A 21,675-nucleotide genomic window follows, 5' to 3' on the forward strand; every position below is an offset into this window, starting at 1 on the left:
CACTACAGATATGGTGCATTCACAAAGTATTCAGACCCCTTCCCTTTTTCCACAATTATGTTACAGCCTTATTCTAAAATGGATTGAATAAAATAAAAACACCATTACACAGCAAAAACAGGGTGACAATGATGACATGAAAACAGTTTTTTTTTTTAATGTCTGCACATTTATAAAAATAAAAAACCGAAATACCACATTTACATAAGTATTCAGAACCTTTGCTATGAGACTCAAAATTGAGCTCAGGTGCATTTGTTTCCATTGATCATCCTTGAGATGTTTCTACAGCTTGATTAAAGTCCACCTGTGGTAAATTCAATTCATTGGACATGATTGGAAAGGCACACACCGGTCTATAAGGTCCCACAGTTGACAGGGCATGTCAGAGCAAAAACAAAGCCAGGTCGAAGGAATTGTCTGTAGAGCTCCGAGACAGGATAGTGTCGAGGCACAAATCTGGGGAAGGGTACCAAATAATGTCTGCAGCAATGAAGGTCCCCAAGAACACAGTGGCCTCCATCATTCTTAAATGGAAGAAGTTTGGAACTACCAAGACACTTCCTAGAGCTGGCCACCTGGCCAAACTGAGCAATCGGGGGAGAAAGGCCTTGGTCAGGGAGGGCAACAAGAACCCGATGGTCACTGACAGGGCTCCAGAGTTCCTCTGTGGAGATGGGAGATCCTTCCAGAAGGACAACCATCTCCGCTGCACTCCACCAATCAGGCCTTTATGGTAGTGGCCAGACGAAAGCCACTCCTCAGTAAAAGGCACGACAGCCCGCTTGGAGTTTGTTAATAGGCAACTAAAGGACTCAGACCATGAGAAACAAGATTCTCTGGTCTGATGAAACCAATTTAGAACTCTTTGGCCTGAAGGCCAAGTGTCATGTCTGGAGGAAACCTGTCACCATCCCTAAGGTGAAGCATGGTGGTGGCAGCATTATGCTGTGGGGATGTTTTTAAGCAGCAGTGACTGGGATTGAGGGTAGATGATTAGAGGGAAAGATGAACAGAGCAGAGTAAAGAGATCCTTGATGAAGATCTGCTCCAGAGTACTCTGGACCTGACTGGGCGAAGGTTCCCCTTCCAACATGGCAACAACCATAAGCACACAAACAAGAGAACGCAGGAGTGGCTTCGGGACAAGTCTCTGAATGTCCTCAAGTGGCCCAGCCAGAGCCCAGACTTGAACCCGATCGAACATCTCTGGATACCTGAAAATAGCTGTACAGCAACACTCCCCATCCAACCTGACAGCGCTTTAGAGGGTCTGCAGAGAAGAATGAGAGAAGCTCCCCAAATACAGGTGGCGCCAAGCTTGTAGCGTCATACCCAATAACACTCCAGGCTGTAATCGCTGCCAAATGTGCTTTAACAAAGTACTGAGTAAAGGTTCTGAATATTTATGTCAATGTGATATTTCCTCAGTTTTTACAAACATTTCTAAAAACCTGTTTTTGCTTTGTCATTATGGTGTATTGTGTGTAGATTTAATCCATTTTAGAATAAGGCTGTAAGGTAACATGTAGAAAAAGTCAAGGGGTCTGAATACTTTCCGAAAGCACTGTATGCCATAGAAATCAAGTGGTATTTGCATGTGAAAATATTATGGTGTGCATTTTCTCTATTGTTTACATTTTGTTGTTTGTCCACTGATTTGGTATACACATTGGACATCTTAGTGTCTTTCACCAACTTCACATCAAACACAATACCTTGAACTTAGTTTACCTTTAATAACCTCTATGGGATTGGTGTCCTCCCACGGGACGGTTGAGCTAACATAAGCTAATGTGATTAGCATGAGGTTGTAAGTAACAAACCAAAAAATCCCAGGACATAGCTTTCTGCCCATATCAGATATATCTAAATATTCTTGTTAATCTAACTACACTATCCAATTTACAGTAGCTATTACAGTGAAAAAATACCATGCTATTGTTTGAGAGCGCACAATTATGAACTTGAAAATTGATCAATAAACCAATTAGGCACATTTGGGCTGTCTTGATACAACATTTTGAACATGTTCATTGGATCAGTTTAGAAATTTGCTCATACACTACTGCCTTCTAGTGGCCAAATTCTATATTGCGCATGTGCTGCAATAATACATTATGACCTTTCTCTTCCATTTCAAAGATGGTACAAAAAAATTAAAACACATGTTATATTCTTCTACATTAATTTCATATTTCCACAAACTTCAAAGTGTTTCCTTTCAAATAGTATCAAGAAAATGCATATCCTTGCTTCAGGTCCTGAGCTACAGGCAGTTAGATATGGGTATGTCATTTTAGGTGAAAATTGAAAAAAAAGGGTTGATCCTTAAACTAACAGATACATTTTATCTAGTTAAAAAATAAAATAAGTGACAATTAACTTTGCACCTTTTATTATAAAAAATATTTACAAAGATGCTACATTTTTTATTAATATAAAAATGCATATACTTTACAATTGTTGAAATTCTAGCTCCTGTTTGAAGCAGAGTGACATCATTCAGAGGAGTGTTGTGGTAGTAATGACCGGAGTAATACTGTCGGATTTAACTGATACGGTTTGCCTGAGTAGTCTCTTAATCATGATAAGACATTTTGAAAAATCTTTAGAATGGCAGTTGCTTGTACATCCCCAAAAAATGGAAAAAGAAAAAAACATTGACATTTCTATGGATGAATTCTGTACAAAATATCATTTCACAATATGAACTGCATAGTGAATAGTAAACCCAGGCCCATAGTTATTTTTGAGAAAAAAAGGGGGGGGGTGTTGGGTCTACACGATTCCGTTAAAAGCAACGTGGCATGTTTGTGTCTATTTAATAAATTAAATAAATTAAAAAGTAATAACTTAATGGTTCAACCCATTATTCTCAATTTGTAATAACACAAATATCAGAAAATATGGCTTCTTAATGCTGATATCAAGCAAGAGTTTCTGTTAATACTTGAACAAATCTAGTCTAGGTCGTAAGAGATGGATTCAAATCAAGCGGGGGGGGGGGGGGAATGTGCCTGAAAAAGCAGGACGGTCCCCGTCTTGAGACTTGATTCCAAACCATAGGAAGACTGGTCGAATCGGGCTACATCAACATTTCAAAATCTCTGTCAGATTAAAAATAGGAGGGGGGATTAGATGTAGTCATACTGGTACATTTCCCAAACTGTATGTTGCAAAAAATATATTTCAATATACATATATACGTACAATATACATCTATTTCACTAATATTTGTTTTAGTCTTTAGGAAAATATACATTGCTTCAAAGGTTTGGATGTTCCGGTCTCTATTCTTGTGTAGTGTAATGACATTGTTCTTCAGTCCATACATAACAATAAATTAAAACAAAACTGGAAAAATAGATTGTATGATAAAAGGAAACATAGAAAAGTATGTAAATAAGAAAAATCATAATGGTATATGCTGTAATCTCTGCCCACTAACAGATGCACACCTGCATGTGGTAACACTGAATAAGTTATTGATTTCATAAACCCTCAACGTCTGAATGTATAATAATAACACCATATCCATGTACGCACCATGTGCATTGTCTGTAGAGTCTACCAAGTCTATAAGAATGGGAATGTGTTGTTTCTCAGGAGCCCACTATGATCTCCATGATGTGATCCAGTTCATTGAGGTCTGATCGGCAGCTGGTGCTAGAGCTGAGGGGTGAGGGCCCATGGGAGGACAGGCTCTCCAGGAGGTCGTAGGGCCCCATCTTAGGCGCACTCTGCATGCCTGTCAGCACCGTGTCAAGGTCGTAGTAGGACGCATCCACATCTGAAAACAGTTCCTCCAGGGCAGGGTCAGGGCTGGGCGCAGGGTTTTTGATCTCGAACGTGCCAAAGACCTGCTCTGCTGTCCTGGAGTCCTCCACAAGCCTGTCACTGTCTCCCTCCTCCGAACCAGACCCACACTCCTCACTGTCCTCATCTTCCTCCTCATCTTCACCATTTTCCTCTTCCCAACAGGGGTCCATGCCAAAGGTGCCTGGCAGGTAGGAGGTTGGGGCTTGGGGGGAAACCGTGGACATGGTCACCCCCCCCTCGCCCTCCTCCTCCACTACCACCTCCTCCTCCTCCTCTGCAGGGCAACCCTCTGACCCCACTGCTGGGAAGGGCTTGAGTACCTGCTCCCCCTGGGTTGCCTCGGTCTGCCGACACAGCACCTCGGTGGCCACCAGGCGGTCTGCAGAGCACTGGGCAGCAGCGTTGGCAGCACTCAGAGCCTGGGTCATGATCTGCCAGGTGCCGTCCTGGGTCATCTCCTCCTGGATCTGCCTCACCGTGTTGGCAATCAGCACTGAACGGCACAGGTTGGGCTCCACCAGCATGTGGCACAGCTGCAGCTTGATTAGGGACATGTCCAGCAGGGACTGCCGCTGCAGGCTGTAGGATGACAGCATCCTTACGGCCACCGAACTCGGCTGGTTTACATCCTCACCGCCTGCCGCAGGTTCATCCCCAGAGTCAGAAAACTTGCGCTTCGTGCCCTTCGGGAACATTTTGGCTCTCTGGGGTGAGGGGAGACGGAGAGTGTTATTGATGAAAAATCAGTCACAAAAACTTTACCATTCAGACACAAACACACATGGTATCATGAAAGACTGTTGTTTTGCAGAATTTTACTTATCAAAAGTACATTCTAAAAATGAATGAACTTATGTGTGGTGTTATGTTTGAAGTGTGTGGCATAAGGTCAAACTATTAAGGTGATAAGCTAAATTTCAATTGGTAAGAGAATTCTGTGATGAAGAATCTCTAGGTTAGCTAAATATTCATGTAGTGGCCTACAGTATAAATGGCTTGTTGTTTTTCTGAAAGTTTGCTATACCTTTCCTGTTGAGAGGCACAGGCATTAGCATAGCAGCTTGGTCCCGGCTGCAGCGCTTCAGTACTTTTGTACAAGAAACAAGCAGCTTTTGTTCTGCACCCTTTCTGCCCATTTTAGGCCAGTCTGAAGCAAGGCTCCTGCTGGGCGGAACAACCACACTTTTAACAGACCCACTGAACCACCGAAAATACAGCATGTTACCAACCACCTGCCATCACTGCGGTCAAAGTCAGGACAGGTCAGATTTTTCTCAAAAAAACACAATCAGCTCATGTACACACACCATCCCACCCCACTGCCACCTGTCGTCAGACATCTCCTAATTATGGGCAAAAGTGAGTTAACTTCACTCCGGTAGTACAAAAGAGAACAGGACACATACTGGGTAAGAAAAGTCAAATGAAACCACACAGGTTTAATGTGATATTGTGTTTGAGATATGCACACACCATGCTCCGAAAACTAGAACGGCTAGAATGTCATTACAGGGAAAGGAGGAAAAGTTAACATTAACCTTCCCGATGCTGTATCTCTGCCTGAATGAGAAGATATCAGAAGACTTGCCTCAAAACAACAGGGTCGGCTGCTGGCTCCAAGGGACAAACAAGCCGGGGAGAGCAGAGTAGGGAGAGAACACAGGACATGAGCCTGGTGTGACTACATATCCCATAAGACTAAAACAAAGGAACTTCTGTAAGGGTATGCGTCCCCTCAGAGAGAGCTCTGGGTAGGGCATTGATTGGCGTTACTACTCTGCTACATGGATCAACCATCCACGAAGCAACAAAGGATATAAAAACAGGAGGTAAGTATGCAATAAAGAAAACTAAAACAGACAAGAGACAGTTTCAAAACAACAAACATTTGTAGTCAATATACTGATCAAAAAATATAAACGCAACATGCAAAAAAAATTCGGAGTTACAGTTCATATAATGAAATCAGTCAATAGAAAAAATGAATTTGTCCCTAATCTATGGATTTCACATGACTGGACAGGGGTGCAGCCTGGCAGCCAATCAGAATGAGTCCCCCCCCCCCCCAAAAGGGCTTTATTAAAGACAGAAACTATCCTGTTTTATCAGCTGTCCGGGTGGCTGGTCTCAGACGATCCCGCAGCCGGATGTGGAGGTCCTGGGCTGGCGTGGTTACACGTGGTCTGCGGTTGGGCATACCGACAAATTCTCTACAACAACGTTGAGGCGGCTTATGGTAGAGAAATTAACATTACATTCTCTGGCAACAGCTCTGGTGGACATGACTGTAATTCAGAATGCCAATTGCATGCTCCCTCAAATCTGAGACCTCTGTTTCATTGCGTTGTGTGACAAAACTGCACATTTTAGTGGCCTTTTATTGTCCCCCGCACAAGGTGCACCTGTGTAATGACCATGCTGTTTAATCAGCTTATTGATATGCCACACCTGTCAGGAGAAATGCTCACTAACAGGGATGTAAAGAAATGTGTGCACAAAAATGGAGATAAATAAGCTTTTTGTGCATATGGAAAATTTCTGGGATCTTTTATTACAGCTCATGAAAACTGGGACAAACACTTTACATGTTGCGTTTATATTTTTGTTCAGTATAGATTGTAGTACTATACTTGCTGATAGCAAAAAAAGCACACAGTTGATAATAGCCACTTATGCAGCGTTCCTAATTAGCAATGTATTGTATCTATTCTAGAGCTGTAGGGGTACACTGTGGACATCACAGGGGCACAATCAATCAGTTTGGCCAGGGGAGAACATTTAGCTTCGGTCCTACCCTAGTGGACATCATACCACTGGAGCAACAAATGCTATCACAAGGCGACACTTGCATTTACTGTATATTTTTACCATTGGAAGTAACCAGGAGATTGCTTTGACTGTGTTAATGAACCTAACTTGAATGCAGACTTTATCCATAAATAAACTATGATGAAATACTCTGTCATACAATTGGACTGGTGCATTTACTGAAAAGCAAGATTATTTTAACTGCAACAACTGAACACTGCAAAGGGACCTGCATCAGACCACAGATAAAATGTATGAACAGTAGGTTTTTGACACAAACCTCTGAAGAACAAGAAAACATGCAAACGTTTGTGTTCCAAGTTGCTAGAACCCAAATGGTATTTACATAGCTGCAAATGTTCTAGTCCAATTCATGAGGGGCGTTGCCAGGTACCCTATTAAAAATAAAAAAAATGTGAGGCAGACATATGAATGTAATCTCTCTGTTTTTTGTTTTTGTTTTTTTACCTTAGCGAAGCCTGTCAAAAACAAAGGATGAATTCTAACTAAGAAGCAAAATACTACACAAGTAACAACAACACTGTGTTCATGTTAATTCACCAATCCCCACAAACAACGGGTTTCTACTAAGGAAGTCTAGCTGATTGGATATCTGAAAACAAGGAAAAAGAGGTGCAATCATTATGATGTGACAAGAATGAGTTACTGGTGCGAGGATGGGGCCTTATTGCTCCTTATAAAACACTGCAAACCTAAAAAGGACTGTTCAATACAATTCTGTTAGGCCGATATCCATGGAAAAAAAGGATCAAATAGGTTAATGTGGCTATAAAAACAAAACATAGGTCAAGACAACATACAACACTTCAAGGTTGTCTTTTGCTGATTACTCCAATCAATTAGTCTGTCAGTGCCACATGTAAGGAGGGAACCTCAATCCTGTGCTTGTTGCAAGTACCCTGTGTTATGTCTCAGTTTACACCACTAAACTTCAAAGAGCAACAGCTCCACCAGAGATCCTCCTCCTCGTCTATGGCTCCACCTAGGAATTGGCTCCCCTCCCCCACAGTACTGACGTCGATATTTCCACGGCCGCTTATGGTTATTTGAACGGAGAAATTATCTGACTACCCAACAGTGCGAGGGTGCATCCTGCAATTCATAATAGGTTAATAAAAAAATTAATTTACAAAATTAAATCAGTTATTTACATTGCACCCATTGCAATCGCTAGTGGCCTTCTCTGGTAGCTGCACCGCATGCTTTGTCTAGTTCGAGCAAAAAGGGAAGCTGGGGCGACAATGGAGATGAGGCCATTTTGAAATAACTAGCTAGCTAGCCAATTCCTACTCATCGAGATAAAATGGGGATACATTATGACACCGTTTTCAAATGACAAAACATCATTTTTTCCAACTACATAATTTCTTCCCCTTCTCAAACTGGAGTGTAATAATTCTGCTTTACAAAATGGTTTAACTACCTAGCTAAATGTGTAGCTAACATAGCTACCCCCCCCGCCTCACCAGACTAACATTTGATAAGAGTTTCAGGAATACATATTTCGTATCAATCCTGACAAATAAATACATTCAACGTACCGTCGTTTATTTTACTTTATCCCTGTGTTGGTCATAAGATCCTCTGTAGGATGCGGAGATCAGGCTGAGATGAGATCATTAATGCCACGGCTTCAAAACTACCTCGTCTTCACTGCTGCTTGCTACGGCCAGGGAGCAGGGAGGGTGGCGGAATGGGGGGAAGGATGAAGGGGGCGGGCTCCATGCATCTTGATCGACATGCTGTCACTTGAATTAGAGCACCAGAACAAAAGGTATACTCTCAAAAGGCACAAAAACAACAACGCAACATGTAAATCAAAGCTCACGTGCGTTTCTTAAAAACTGCACAGACTGTAATCACTGCGGACCTCAGTACATATGGGAGGAAATTGTAAATTCACAGAAATCCCACTGTGAAAAATGGTCAACATTAAATGCAATACAACTATGACGAGTTATACAGAATGTAATGACATTGAGATTTTTATTTTATTTTAATGTATTTTATTGTTCAAAATGTCCAAGGCTGTGGTTTACCAAGGAATCATTTAAAAAAAAATGTTGTTTCAAATTACTTTGAGTTTGCAGTTAGTGGATGTGCCTGTCCAAAAACTCAGTGGTGGCACCATACGGTGGCACAACACTGTTATTGCCAATATTGACTGATTTGTCAAGCGTCTATCCAGCCGGAAGAGCTGTCGATTTTATATGGTTTTGTATGGCTGTTAAAATAAACTTATGTCAGTGTTTTCAATAAAACATTTTTGCATTTGTGGGTACAATATTGTGTGAATGCATGCTTTTAACAAAAGAAAATACACACATCTCATTTCAGAATAAATATTTTAGTCATAAATGTGGTTCAAGTAATCACAAAAACAAGGGGCAAATCATTACTGAGAGCTAAGGCTCTATACAAGTGAGAACTTTTAAAGTTAAACATATCAACAAATAATTCTTACTAGTAACATACTTACTAGTAACACCCAACATATTTTACTTATCTTATCATTATTGAATATAGTACCACAATCAAACAAATGCAACTATATACAAATACACCCAATACAATTATATACATCAGAAATATTAATATAATTACCTGAAACCTGTATTCAAAAAGAGACTTAAACCCAGTTTGTAATTCCATAACATGTTGAGAAATGTAGGTTTTCATAGGGATTCATGTCATTTTATTGATCCAAACTTAATACAACTTCCTTTTTTTTGTAATTACTATGGTATACTAGGCCTATAGTTGTTTTATCAAAACATACATCCTACCCCAGAAAAATAATTTAAAATAAGGTGTTTCACAAATTCTGGGCAAAGCACATACACAGGACAAATGCCCTCACCTTAACCCAGGCACACAGTCCCCTAACATTAACAGTATTCAAGATAATGTCATAAAAGTAAAACAAATACAAATAAATAACCAAACAAAAACATACTTAGCCTGTTGCAACACATTGTTGGTCCCCTGTGAAACCGCTTCTTCAATATTTGTTGGATCTGACATTTTAGTTGGTTATTTTACACTACATCAGGAGTAAGACATGAGTTAGGGGTGGGAATGGTTTGGGATAGAATTGTATTACATATAATTTAACATGAACTCAAATTAAACTAAGTCATTAATTATGATTGAACCAGTACATCCGTGTTAATAACCATATAATAGTACATTTGAAACATTCAATAAAAATACTGTATAAAGTCATGCATCCCTGAAACTGTAAGGAATCACAACAATGAACAGCTCATTATTTTTAATGTCATTAGCAAAATTTCTGTATATAAAACTCTCTAAAAGCATTAATATCAAGTAGAAAACAATTAAACAAACCTTTTCAGCAGCAACGTCTTTCAAGAGAAAAGCACAGACAGCCAGGAGTTTTGCAAAGAGAAGCAAATGGTCTACATTTCAGTGCAAATAGAAATTCAGCTAAAAGCCTCTCCCTTGTCCACTGACAACCACAACCCCATGACCAGATAAGAATCACATGCGGTCAGAACAACAGGGCCATGTCTGAGGTCAAGATGTGGTCAGTAGAATAATAACGTGCTTTGCTTGGCCTCATGCAACACACTCTGCTCGGCCACTAGGCCTACTTATGAGTCCTCTAAGGCAGGAGAGCACAATGTAGCAGTGTTAGTATATTGTATATCAAATCTCAACTATCAAAAAGTTATGGTTAATATACCGCAGATAACATGACAACACACATTGTCCCGACTACCTGTAGAGTGCATCACTAAACCAGCATTCATTAAGAAGAAAAGCTCTCTCTCTCTCTGGCAGAACCTCAATTGGTTTTGCTCGACTCCTCATGTCCTCTCCTCCATCCACTGCTTGCCTGCTTTTGAAAAAGATCAAAGGTAATCGAGGAGCAGAGGCGAGGAGAGGAAATGTGGAAACAAATCCACTTGTATGAAATGAGACTCTCCTTCTCCACTTTCGCATTATCAGGCAAATTATATTTACAGGGGTGGAATCCCAAAATAAATGTGATAAAAACAAATGTAGCTTGTTGTGCAACACATTTTATAGATACAATATGTTCATGCTTTTCTCCTTTGAGAAAACAACAGCTGATTCAAAGGGGGTGTGGCACATTTTTAAACACTTCTGCGCTAGCCGTCAGGAGGATACTCTTGTGCATCCTCTGCCAAAGTAGGTCATTGAGGAGGTGAGCATACTTCTCCGTTCGCCTACTAATGAATTGACACTCTCCTCGACCATGCAACCACTCATTGTTTTCCTGGTTACAGAGTAGGAGTATGAAAAGGATGGACTTTTTCCCATTCTCTCTCACTCCCTTCGGTCCTCATCTAGTTCCTCCTCAGAGAGCGTGTCATGAGGGGTGGAGGGGCGGGGCACAACATGACCTTTTACCCCTCCTTTTCTGTTCTGCAAGAAGTCCTGGATCTCCCCCGGCAACAGGCGGAACTTCTCCTGGTACTCCGCCTCCACCGCACCCTGCAGCTGGGGTCAGAGGTCAGGGGTTAGAGTTAGGTGTTTGTGGTTTATTGTAATCCAAGGTGGCGCAGCAGTAAGACGTGTTTATTTTCGTCCCATGTAAATATTGTCTTTTGCGGGGGGTTTTGTATACATTTCAATCTCTTTTTTCAATTTTCGAAATAAATATATATTCCTGCAACCCGCCTCACCCAATGTGGTACGGATCAGCTATTTTAGTAAACAAAGTACACCAACTACAACACTTCTCTTGCCAATTGGTCTGGACTCTTTGTCGACACGGAGCTCCGCCGATCCATCACTACTGGTCTGCTTGTCTGCTGACGTAACTCGGCCAATGTGCTCTCAACCGGGCCTCTGCGTCGTGGATGTTTGGTGATGATCCATCTGCTAGCCCCGGCCTGCTAGCTCCCTGAACGCCTTGTCTCCCACTCACACAACGTGGTAATCAACCGAACGGTTCCCTGTTTCATCTTGTGCTGCTCATTGGACCCTATGATCACTCGGCTACACAGCCAATGCCTGCTGGACTGTCCATTAACACGGTACTTCATTTTGTTTATCTGCCTGCCCCAGCCTCAAACTCAGGCCCTGTGTGTAGCTAACTGACCGTCTCTGCCCATTCATCGCTATACCCGTTGTTGTTGTTGTCCTAGCTGTTTACCCGTTGTTGTCTCACCCGTTGTTGTTTTAGCTCTCCCAATCAACACCTGTGATTGCTTATGCCTTTCTCTAATTTCAATATGCTTTGTATACTGTTGTTTATGGCAGCTCTCATTGTTTTATTTTACTGTGGAGCCCCTAGTCCTGCTCAACATACCTTAGATAGCTCCTTTGTCCCACCCCCCACACATGCGGAGACCGCACCCAGCTTAACTGGCGCCTCCAGAGATGTAACCTCTCTCATCGACACTCAATGCCTAGGTTTACCCCCAGTGTACTCGTGCCCTACCTTACCCTTGTCTGTACACTATGCCCTGAATCTATCCTACCATGCCCAGAAATCTGCTCCTTTTATTCTCTGTTCCCAACGCAGTAGACGACCAGTTCTTATAGCCTTTAGCCGTACCCTCATCCTACTCCTCCTCTGTTCCTCTGGTGATGTAGAGGTTAACCCAGGCCCTGTGTGTCCCCAGGCACTCTCATTTGTTGACTTCTGCAACCATAAAAGCCTTGGGTTCATGCATGTTAACATCAGAAGCCTCCTCCCTAAATTTGCTTTATTCACCGCTTTAGCACATTCCGCCAACCCTGATGTGCTAGCCATGTCTGAATCCTGGCTTAGGAAGGCCACTAAAAACTCTGAAATTTCCATCCCCAATTACAATATTTTCCATCAAGACAGAACTTCTAAAGGTGGCGGAATTGCAATCTACTGTAGAGATAGCCTGCAGAGTTCTGTCATACTATCCAGGTCTATGCCCAAACAGTTCGAGCTTCTACTTTTAAAGATCCATCTCTCCTGAAATAAGTCCCTCACTGTTGTCGCCTGTTATAGAACCCCCTCAGCTCCTAGCTGTACCCTGGACACCATATGTGAATTGATTGCCCCACATCTATCGTCAGAGTTCGTCCTGCTAGGTGACCTAAATTGGGATATGCTTAGCACCCCAGCCGTCCTACAATCTAAGCTAGATGCCCTCAATCTCACACAAATTATCAAGAAACCTACCAGGTACAACCCCAAATCCGTAAACATGGGCACCCTAATAAATATCATCCTGACCAACTTTCCCTCTAAATACACCTCTGCTGTTTTCAACCAGGATCTCAGCGATCACTGCCTCATTGCCTGCATCCATTATCAGTCCGTGGTTAGAGCGTTGGACTAGTAACCGGAAGGTTGCGAGTTCAAACCCCTGAGCTGACAAGGTACAAATCTGTCGTTCTGCCCCTGAACAGGCAGTTAACCCACTGTTCCCAGGCCGTCATTGAAAATAAGAATTTGTTCTTAACTGACTTGCCTGGTTAAATAAAGGTAAAATTAAAAATTAAAAACGACCACCCCTCATCACTGTCAAACACTCTCTAAAACACTTCAATGAGCAGGCCTTTCTAATCAACCTGGCAGGTATCCTGGAAGGATATTGACCTCATCCGGTCAGTAGAGGATGACTGGATGTTCTTTAAAAGTGCTTTCCTGACCATCTTAAATAAGCATGCCCCTTTCAGAAAATGTAGAACTAAGTACAGATACACCCCTTGGTTCACTCCAGACTTGACTGCCCTTGACCAGCAAAAAAACACCCTGTGGCGGACTGCACTAGCTTCGAATAGTCCCTGCAATATGCAACTGTTCAGGGAAGTCAGGAACCAATACACACAGCCTGTTAGGAATGCAAAGGCTAGCTTTTTCAAACAGAAATTTGCATCCTGCAGCATTAATTCCAAAAAGTTTTGGGACACAGTAAAGTCCATGGAGAATAAGAGCACCTCCTACCCAGCTGCCCACTGCACTGAGACTAGAAAACATTGTCACCACTGATAAATCCACAATAATTGAGAATTTCAATAAGCATTTCTCTACGGCTGGCCACGCTTTCCATCTGGCTACCCCAACCCCGGCCAACAGCTCTGCACCCCCCGCAGCAACTGGCCCAAGCCCCTCCGCTTCTCCGTCACTCAAATCCAGACAGCTGGTGTTCTGAAAGAGCTGCAAAGTCTGGAACCCTACAAATCAGCTGGGCTTGACAATCTGGACCCTCTCTTCCTAAAATTATCTGCCACAATTGTTGCAACCCCTAAATCCTAAAGTTTGGAAAGCGGCCGCGGTCATCCCCTTCTTCAAAGGGGGAGACACTCTAAACCCAAACTGTTACAGACCTATATCCATCCTGCCCTGCCTTTCTAAAGTCTTCGAAAGCCAAGTGAACAAACAGATCACCAACCATTTAGAATCCCACCTTAACTTCTCCGCTATGCAATTTGGTTTCCGAGCTGGTCACGGGTTCACCTCAGCCATGCTCAAGTTCCTAAACGATATCATAACCACCATCGATAAAAGACAGTAATGTGCAGCTGTCTTCATTGACCTGGCCAAGGCTTTCGACTGTCAATCACCGCATTCTTATCGGCAGACTCAACAGCCTTGGTTTCTCTAATGACTTCCTCGCCTGGTTCACTAACTACTTCTCAGATAGAGTTCAGTGTGTCAAATTGTAGGGCCTGTTGTCCGGACCTCTGGCAGTCCCTATGGGGGTGCCATAGGGTTCAATTCTTGGGTCGACTCTTTTCTCTGTATATATCAATGATGTCGCTCTTGCTGCGGGTGATTCTTTGATCCACCTCTATGCCGACGACACCATTCTGTATACATCTGGCCCTTCTTTGGACACGAACTTCAACGCCATACAACACTCCTTCCGTGGCCTCCAACTGCTCTTAAATGCTAGTAAAATTAAATGCATGCTCTTCAACCGATCGCTGCCCGCACCTGCCCACCCGACTAGCATCACTACTCTGGACGGTTCCAACTTAGAATATGTGGACAACTATAAATACCTAGGTATCTGGCTAGACTGTAAACTCTCCTTCCAGATGCACATTAAGCATCTCCAATCCAAAGTGTCAGGATTTGGCCAGGGTTGTTCCGGTTTTTGGTCACTAGATACCCCCATTGTGCCTTTTGACCTTTTGTTTTCCCTTGATCCCCATTATTATTTGCACCTGTGCCTCGTTTCCCCTGATTGTATTTAAACCCTTTGTTTTCCTCTGTTCTTTGCTCGGTGTTTGTATGTTAGCACCCAGCCCTAGTACTCTGAGAACTCTTGTTGATCCCGGTGGACTCTCTTGTGGAATTCTGTTTTTTTGTTTTTGTTTGTTTGTTTTTTTGAGTATCTTTTGAGGCTTTTTGTGCTTTACCTTCCACCTGTCTTGGAGGATTACCTTTGTTCTTGTAGGATTCCTTTTGAGGTTGTGGAGTTACATGTTTTCCTGAAGAACTTCACTTTTTACTTCATTAAATACACCGTCTCAAGTACTGCTGTGTCTGCCTCATCTTCTGGGTTCTGCCGACTATTCGTGGCTCAGTTGGTTAAGTGACTGTTTCTCACTCCGGAGACCCGGGTTCGTAACCGGGTCCTCACAGAAACACAGAGCCAAAAATGAACCCAGAGGCAGCCAGTTCCCAGGACCTTGTTGCCATGCTGTCCCACCACCAGGAGACTGTCCAACGCCACGAAGCCGCCCTGGTTCAGCAAGAGGCCTTAATGGCTAGACATTCTCATCTTCTGTCGGAGATGCTGACTTCCATAAAGCAGATATCTGATCGACTTACCCCGGCAACAGTTCCCGTCCCAGTACCTCAGATTCACGTACCCATGGCAGTTAACCCTCTGGCTGAACCTCGTCTTCCACCTCCCCAACGGTTATCAGGTGATCCAAGTGCTTGTAAAGGGTTTCTCACCCAATGTTCTCTCTCCTTCGAGCTGCAACCCTCGTCCCCACCGACCGGTCTAAGATCGCATATATCATCACCATGCTGTCGGAAAAAGCCCTGGCCTGGCCTACTGCTGTGTGGGATGCCCATAGTTCCTGCTGTGCCAGCTACTCTGCCTTTGCTGAGGAATTCAAACGAGTGTTTCAAGGCCCAAGCAGTGGTCCTGACTCAGCCAAACAGCTCCTGACTCTCCACCAAGGTCGGCGCAGCGTGACGGACTATGCCATCCAGTTCCGCACGGTGGCAGCAGCGAGTGGCTGGAACAACGAGGCGCTCACGGTGTGCTTTCTGAAAGGCCTTTCCGACACTATCCAAGATGAACTGGCCACTCGGGAACCACCGGACAATCTCGAGTCCCTGATCAAGTTGGCCTCACGCATTGACCAGCGTCTGAGAGAGAGAGAACTCAACCGTAGACCTCTAGCCCCTATCATTCCCAGCTTCGAGTCCCCACCTTTATCCTCGCTGGCTCCACCGGAACCCATGCAGATTGGACGCATCTCCCAGGCTGAGAGAGACCGCCGGATGAGGGAGCGACGCTGTCTATATTGCGGCAAACCGGGCCATTTCCGTTCCACGTGTCCCGGGCTCCAGGGAAACACCCTGTCCCGTACAGACCGGGGGGAACTGTAACGGGAAACATAACCTCCTCCCATCCGTCCAACTCCCGTCTGCTCATTCCAGTCACCCTTTCCTGGGACAACCACAAGCTTCACCTTCAAGACTTGGTAGACTCTGGAGCCGCAGGTAATTTCATGGATGGTGTCTGGGCGAAGGAGAATGGCATTCCCTCTGAACCTCTAAGTGACCCCATGAGGGTTACTACATTGGATGGAAGCCCTTTGGGATCTGGACTTGTCACTCATGTCACTACCTCCTTGCGACTTTCAGTTTCACAACACCAGGAATTGATGAACTTTCATTTGATCTCCTGTTCCGAGTTCCCTCTCGTCCTTGGATATCCCTGGCTTCACAGCCATAACCCTCACATCGACTGGTCTGTGGGCACTATCAAGCAGTGGGGTCCTACGTGCCAAGCTACTTGTATTTTCCCGAATTTCCCGAGTTCTACTCCCGAGTCCTTAGAATCCATCGACCTGACCCGAGTTCCCGAGTGTTACCATGACCTCAAACTGGTATTTAGCAAACAGAGGGCCACCATGCTACCACCCCATAGACCTTATGATTGCCCCATCGAACTGTTTCCGGGCACTTGCCCTCCCAGGGGTCGGATCTTTTCCCTATCTCCACCCGAACGAGCTGCTATGGATACCTACATCAAGGACGCTCTGGAAGCAGGCCTCATGCGTCCATCCACCTCCCCGGCAGGAGCAGGGTTTTTCTTTGTGGCCAAGAAAGACGGTGGATTACGTCCTTGCATCGACTACCGGGGACTCAATGCCATAACCATCCGTAACCGTTATCCGCTACCCCTTATGGCCACAGCCTTTGAGCTGCTCCAGGAAGCACTTTTCACTAAGCTTGACCTGCGGAACGCATACCATCTTGTGCGGATCAGACCTGGTGACGAGTGGAAGACCGCTTTCAACACGCCTACTGGTCACTATGAATACCTGGTGATGCCCTTCGGCCTGACCAACGCCCCAGCGGTGTTCCAAGCGCTCATAAACGATGTGCTTAGGGATATGCTTAACATATTTGTGTTCGTTTACTTGGATGACATCCTCATCTTTTCGAGCTCTCTTCAAGAACACACTAAGCATGTCAGACAAGTACTCAAACGCCTCCTAGACAGCCATCTGTACATTAAGCCGGAAAAATGTGAATTCCATTCATCCCGAGTACAATTCCTGGGATTTGTAGTGGAACCCGGTCGAGTCCAAATGGACCCCAGGAAGGTAGGGGCGGTAGCGGATTGGCCCACCCCCAAATCCGTTAAGGAAGTTCAGCGTTTCCTGGGCTTCACTAACTTTTACCGCAAGTTCATCAAGAACTTCAGCTTGGTGGCAGCCCCTCTCTCAGCTTTAACCAAGGGTGGCAATGCAAGGTTTTTGTGGGGAAGAGAAGCTGATACGGCCTTCTAAGGACTCAAGCAGCGCGTCCTCTCTGCTCCCATCCTGATACTACCGACTACGGATGAACCGTTTGTGGTGGAGGTAGACGCCTCAGAGGTTGGTGTTGGAGCTGTCCTGTCTCAGAGGGGTGAAGACAAGAAGCTTCATCCGTGCGCTTTCTTCTCACACCGGCTTACCCCGGCTGAGAGGAACTACGATGTGGGGGATCGTGAACTCCTAGCGGTTAAGATGGCATTGAAGGAATGGAGACACTGGCTCGAGGGGGCTTCTCACCCGTTTCAAGTGCTTACGGACCACAAAAATCTGGAGTATATCCAGCAGGCGAAGCGGTTGAACTCTAGACAAGCTAGATGGTCTCTTTTCTTCAATCGATTCCAGTTTATCCTCACCTATCGGCCCGGGTCGAAGAATCTCAAACCGGATGCCCTGTCCCGAGTCTACGCTCCTGCCATTCGAGATGACACGGACATGCCTGTCCTTCCTGCTGCTAAGATCGTGGCTCCGATCTCGTGGCAAGTTGAGGATACCGTGAGACGAGCTCAAGCTATTGAACCGGACCCGAAAGGAGGTCCTGCCAATCGGTTGTTTGTCCCCAAGGCAGTGCGGACTCAGGTCCTTCTGTGGGGGCACTCCTCTCGCCTCACCTGTCACCCGGGCGTAGGTCGCACCTTGGAGTTCATCCAGCGTAAGTTCTGGTGGCCTACCATAAGAGAAGACGTTGCCACTTTCGTCAATGCCTGGACCCGTGTGCTGCTAGGGCAAATCTTCTCACCTCCGCCCGCAAGGACTCCTTCACCCTTTACCTATTCCCCACAGACCCTGGTCCCATATCTCGTTGGACTTCATTACTGGCCTTCCTCCATCCCATGGCAATACTACTATCCTAGTCATTATCGACAGGTTTTCAAAGGCGGCCAGGTTCGTCCCTCTGACTAAGTTACCTTCTGCCAAGGAAACGGCTGAGTTGGTAATTAATCATGTGTTCCGAGTCTTCGGCATTCCTCAAGATATGGTTTCTGACAGAGGTCCCCAGTTCGCCTCTAGGTTTTGGAAGGCCTTCTGCCAACTCATGGGGGCTTCTGCCAGTCTATCTTCAGGGTACCATCCGGAGTCCAACGGCCAAACTGAGAGGATGAATCAAGAGCTGGAAACCACCCTCCGATGTATGACTCGTAACAACCCGTCCACATGGTCGTCCTTCATTGTTTGGGCCGAATACGCGCACAACACTTTGCGCTCCTCCTCCACTGGTATGTCCCCGCATGAGTGTCAGTTTGGCTATGCCCCTCAATTGTTCCCGGACCAGGAGGCAGAAGTCAGAGTGCCTTCAGCCTTGAAGTTCGTCAGACGCTGTCGGCTTATGTGGAGGAAGAACCGTCTTAATCTTATGCGTTCCTCACAGAGGTACCAACAACAAGCCAACAGACGTCGCCGTCCCGGGCCTACCCTGCGCCCCGGCCAGAGAGTCTGGCTCTCCACAAGAGACTTACCACTACGGGTGGAGTCTCGCATGCTGTCCCAAAAATACATCGGTCCCTTTAAGGTTGCCAGGAGAGTTAACCCAGTTTCTTATCGCCTACACTTACCCAGATCCCTTAAGATTAATCCCACGTTTCACATTTCCTTATTAAAACCTGTTGTTTTTTCTCCCCTTGTCCCGGCAGACAGACCTCCCCCTCCGCCTCGTGTCATTGGAGGCCAGCCGGCTTATACCGTCCATCGGATACTGGATTCCCGCCGGGTGCAGCGGTCCTGGCAGTATCTGGTGGACTGGGCAGGCTACGGTCCCAAGGAGCGCTCCTGGGTTCCTGCCAAAGACATACTGGACCCTGACCTCATTCGTCAGTTCAGGGCCCTCCACCCTGAGAGAGCTGGTAGGAACGTCAGGAGCCGTTCCTAGGGGGGGGATTCTGTCAGGATTTGGCCAGGGTTGCTCCGGTTTTTGGTCACTAGATGCCCCCATTGTGCCTTTTGACCTTTTGTTTTCCCTTGATCCCCATTATTATTTGCACCTGTGCCTCGTTTCCCCTGATTGTATTTAAACCCTTTGTTTTCCTCTGTTCTTTGCTATGTGTTTGTATGTTAGCACCCAGCCCTAGTACTCTGAGAACTCTTGTTGATCCCGGTGGACTCTCTTGTGGAATTCTGTTTTGTTTGTTTGGTTTTTTTGAGTATTTTTGAGTCTTTTTGTGCTTTACCTTCCACCTTGTGGATTTACCTTTTTTGTCTTGGAGGATTACCTTTGTTCTTGTAGGATTCCTTTTGAGGTTGTGGAGTTACATGTTTTCCTGAAGAACTTCACTTTTTACTTCATTAAATACACCGTCTCAAGTACTGCTGTGTCTGCCTCATCTTCTGGGTTCTGCCGACTATTCGTGGCTCAGTTGGGTTCGTAACCGGGTCCTGACACAAAGTTAAATCTAGACTCGGCTTCCTATTTCACAACAAAGCCTCCTTCACTCATGCTGCCGAACATACCCTTGTAAAACTGACCATCCTACCGATCCTTGACTTTGGCGATATCATTTACAAAATAGCCTCCAACACTCTATTCAGCAAATTGGATGCAGTCTATCACAGTGTCATCCGTTTTGTCACCAAAGCCCCATATACTACCCATCACTACGACCTGTATGCTCTCGTTGGCTGGTCCTCGCTACATATTCGTCGCCAAACCCACTGGCTCCAGGTCATCTATAAATCTTTGCTAGGTAAAGCTCCGCCTTATCTCACCTCACTGGTCACCATATCAACACCCACCTGTAGCACACGTTCCAGCAGGTATATCTCACTGGTCACCCCCAAAACCAACACCTCTTTTGGCCGCCTTTCCTTTCAGTTCTCTGCTGCCAATGACTGGAACAAATTGCAAAAATCACTGGAGTTGGAGACTTCTATCTCCCTCACTAAATTTAAGCATCAGCTGTCAGAGCAGTTTACCAATCACTGCAGCTGTACACAGCCCATCTGTGAATAGCCCATCCAACCAACTACCTAATTCATCCCCATATTTGTTTTTGCTTTTCTGCTTTTTTGCACACCAGTATTTGTACTTGCATATCCTCATCTGCACATCTATCACTCCAGTGTAAATTGCTAAATTGTAATTACTTCGCCACTATTGGCCTATTTATTGCCTTTACCTCCCTACTTAATTTGCACACACTGTATTCAGATTTTTCCATTGTGTTATTGACTGTCCGATTGTTTATCCCATGTGTGACTCTGTGTTGTTTTTGTCACACTGCTTTGCTTTATCTTGACCAGGTCGCAGTTGTAGATGAGAACTTGTCCTCAACTGGCCTACCTGGTTAAATAAAGGTTAAATAAATACATAAATAAGGGCTACGGGATTAAAGGTTAGAGGTCATGGGTTAGTTGGGCTGTCACCTTTGGTTTTTCATCCAGAATCTGCTGCTGGATGCCTTTGTGCTGCTCCACCAGTCTCTCTTGACGTTTTGACTGGGCGTCCTCCAGCTAGAGCAGAGAACAGAGATGTTACCTTCAGTGATTGGACCACTCGATCCTGGAATCGCTATCACTTCTCAGAAAAATAACAGTACTTGACGGCACACAGATGATTCACCAACAAGAGTTTTGGGTGATGTCTGTCCCCAAACCCTTTCATCCTCACCCTCTTGATGTTCTGTACCACTTCATTCACATATGATTTGTTGATCTCCAACTTCTCCCTGACAACAGAAGAAGAAATACAATCATACACAGGCTGCATTTCTATCTCTCTGTCACACACACACACACACACACACACACACACACACACACACACACACACACACACACACACACACACACACACACACACACACACACACACACACACACACACACACACACACACACACACACACACACACACACACACACACACACACACACACACACACACACAGAGTTCCCTCTTACTCTTCAGCCAAGTGCTTCTCTTTCGTCATTGCTTCTTTGATTTTCTCTGTTCTCCTCTTTTCCATTTTCTTTTTCAGGTCTTTCTTTTCTCTACAACGGTGGAGCATCACAAATGAGATATTTTATAGAATTGTTTAC

General features: G+C 44.8%; 2 protein-coding genes across 3 annotated transcripts in view; both read right to left on the reverse strand.

The window, feature by feature from the left end:
* Positions 1–2,375: 2,375 nt before the first annotated feature.
* Positions 2,376–8,357, reverse strand: LOC124001781 (cell division cycle-associated protein 4-like). Of its 2 annotated transcripts, XM_046308840.1 has the most exons (3): positions 8,193–8,357; positions 4,847–4,983; positions 2,376–4,526 (listed from the first exon to the last, which is right to left on the reverse strand). In XM_046308840.1, the coding sequence occupies exon 3, from the start codon at positions 4,515–4,517 to the stop codon at positions 3,606–3,608; it is 912 nt and encodes a 303-aa protein (XP_046164796.1). In that variant the 5' UTR covers positions 4,518–4,526; positions 4,847–4,983; positions 8,193–8,357; the 3' UTR covers positions 2,376–3,605. The 2 variants fall into 2 exon arrangements, with proteins under 2 accessions (XP_046164796.1, XP_046164795.1); XM_046308839.1 differs by lacking the exon at positions 4,847–4,983.
* A 625-nt stretch (positions 8,358–8,982) lies between these two features.
* Positions 8,983–21,675, reverse strand: part of LOC124002240 (1-phosphatidylinositol 4,5-bisphosphate phosphodiesterase beta-1-like) — a 35,614-nt gene continuing 22,921 nt past the window's right edge. Inside the window, exons 29-32 of the mRNA XM_046309606.1 lie at positions 21,538–21,627; positions 21,245–21,302; positions 21,001–21,087; positions 8,983–11,142 (exon numbers count right to left, since the gene is read on the reverse strand). Of these exons, the coding sequence (XP_046165562.1) occupies positions 10,969–11,142; positions 21,001–21,087; positions 21,245–21,302; positions 21,538–21,627 (409 nt within the window). The 3' untranslated portion in view covers positions 8,983–10,968. The remainder of the gene's footprint in view (positions 11,143–21,000; positions 21,088–21,244; positions 21,303–21,537; positions 21,628–21,675) is intronic.

The sequence above is a fragment of the Oncorhynchus gorbuscha genome, linkage group LG17 (genome assembly GCF_021184085.1).
Source record: "Oncorhynchus gorbuscha isolate QuinsamMale2020 ecotype Even-year linkage group LG17, OgorEven_v1.0, whole genome shotgun sequence".
NCBI lineage: Eukaryota > Metazoa > Chordata > Actinopteri > Salmoniformes > Salmonidae > Oncorhynchus > Oncorhynchus gorbuscha.

What these genes read in the sequence shown, in the direction of transcription:
- LOC124001781 (XM_046308839.1), bottom strand. Translation starts at nt 4,517, where the DNA reads ATGTTCCCGAAGGGCACGAAGCGCAAGTTTTCTGACTCTGGGGATGAA.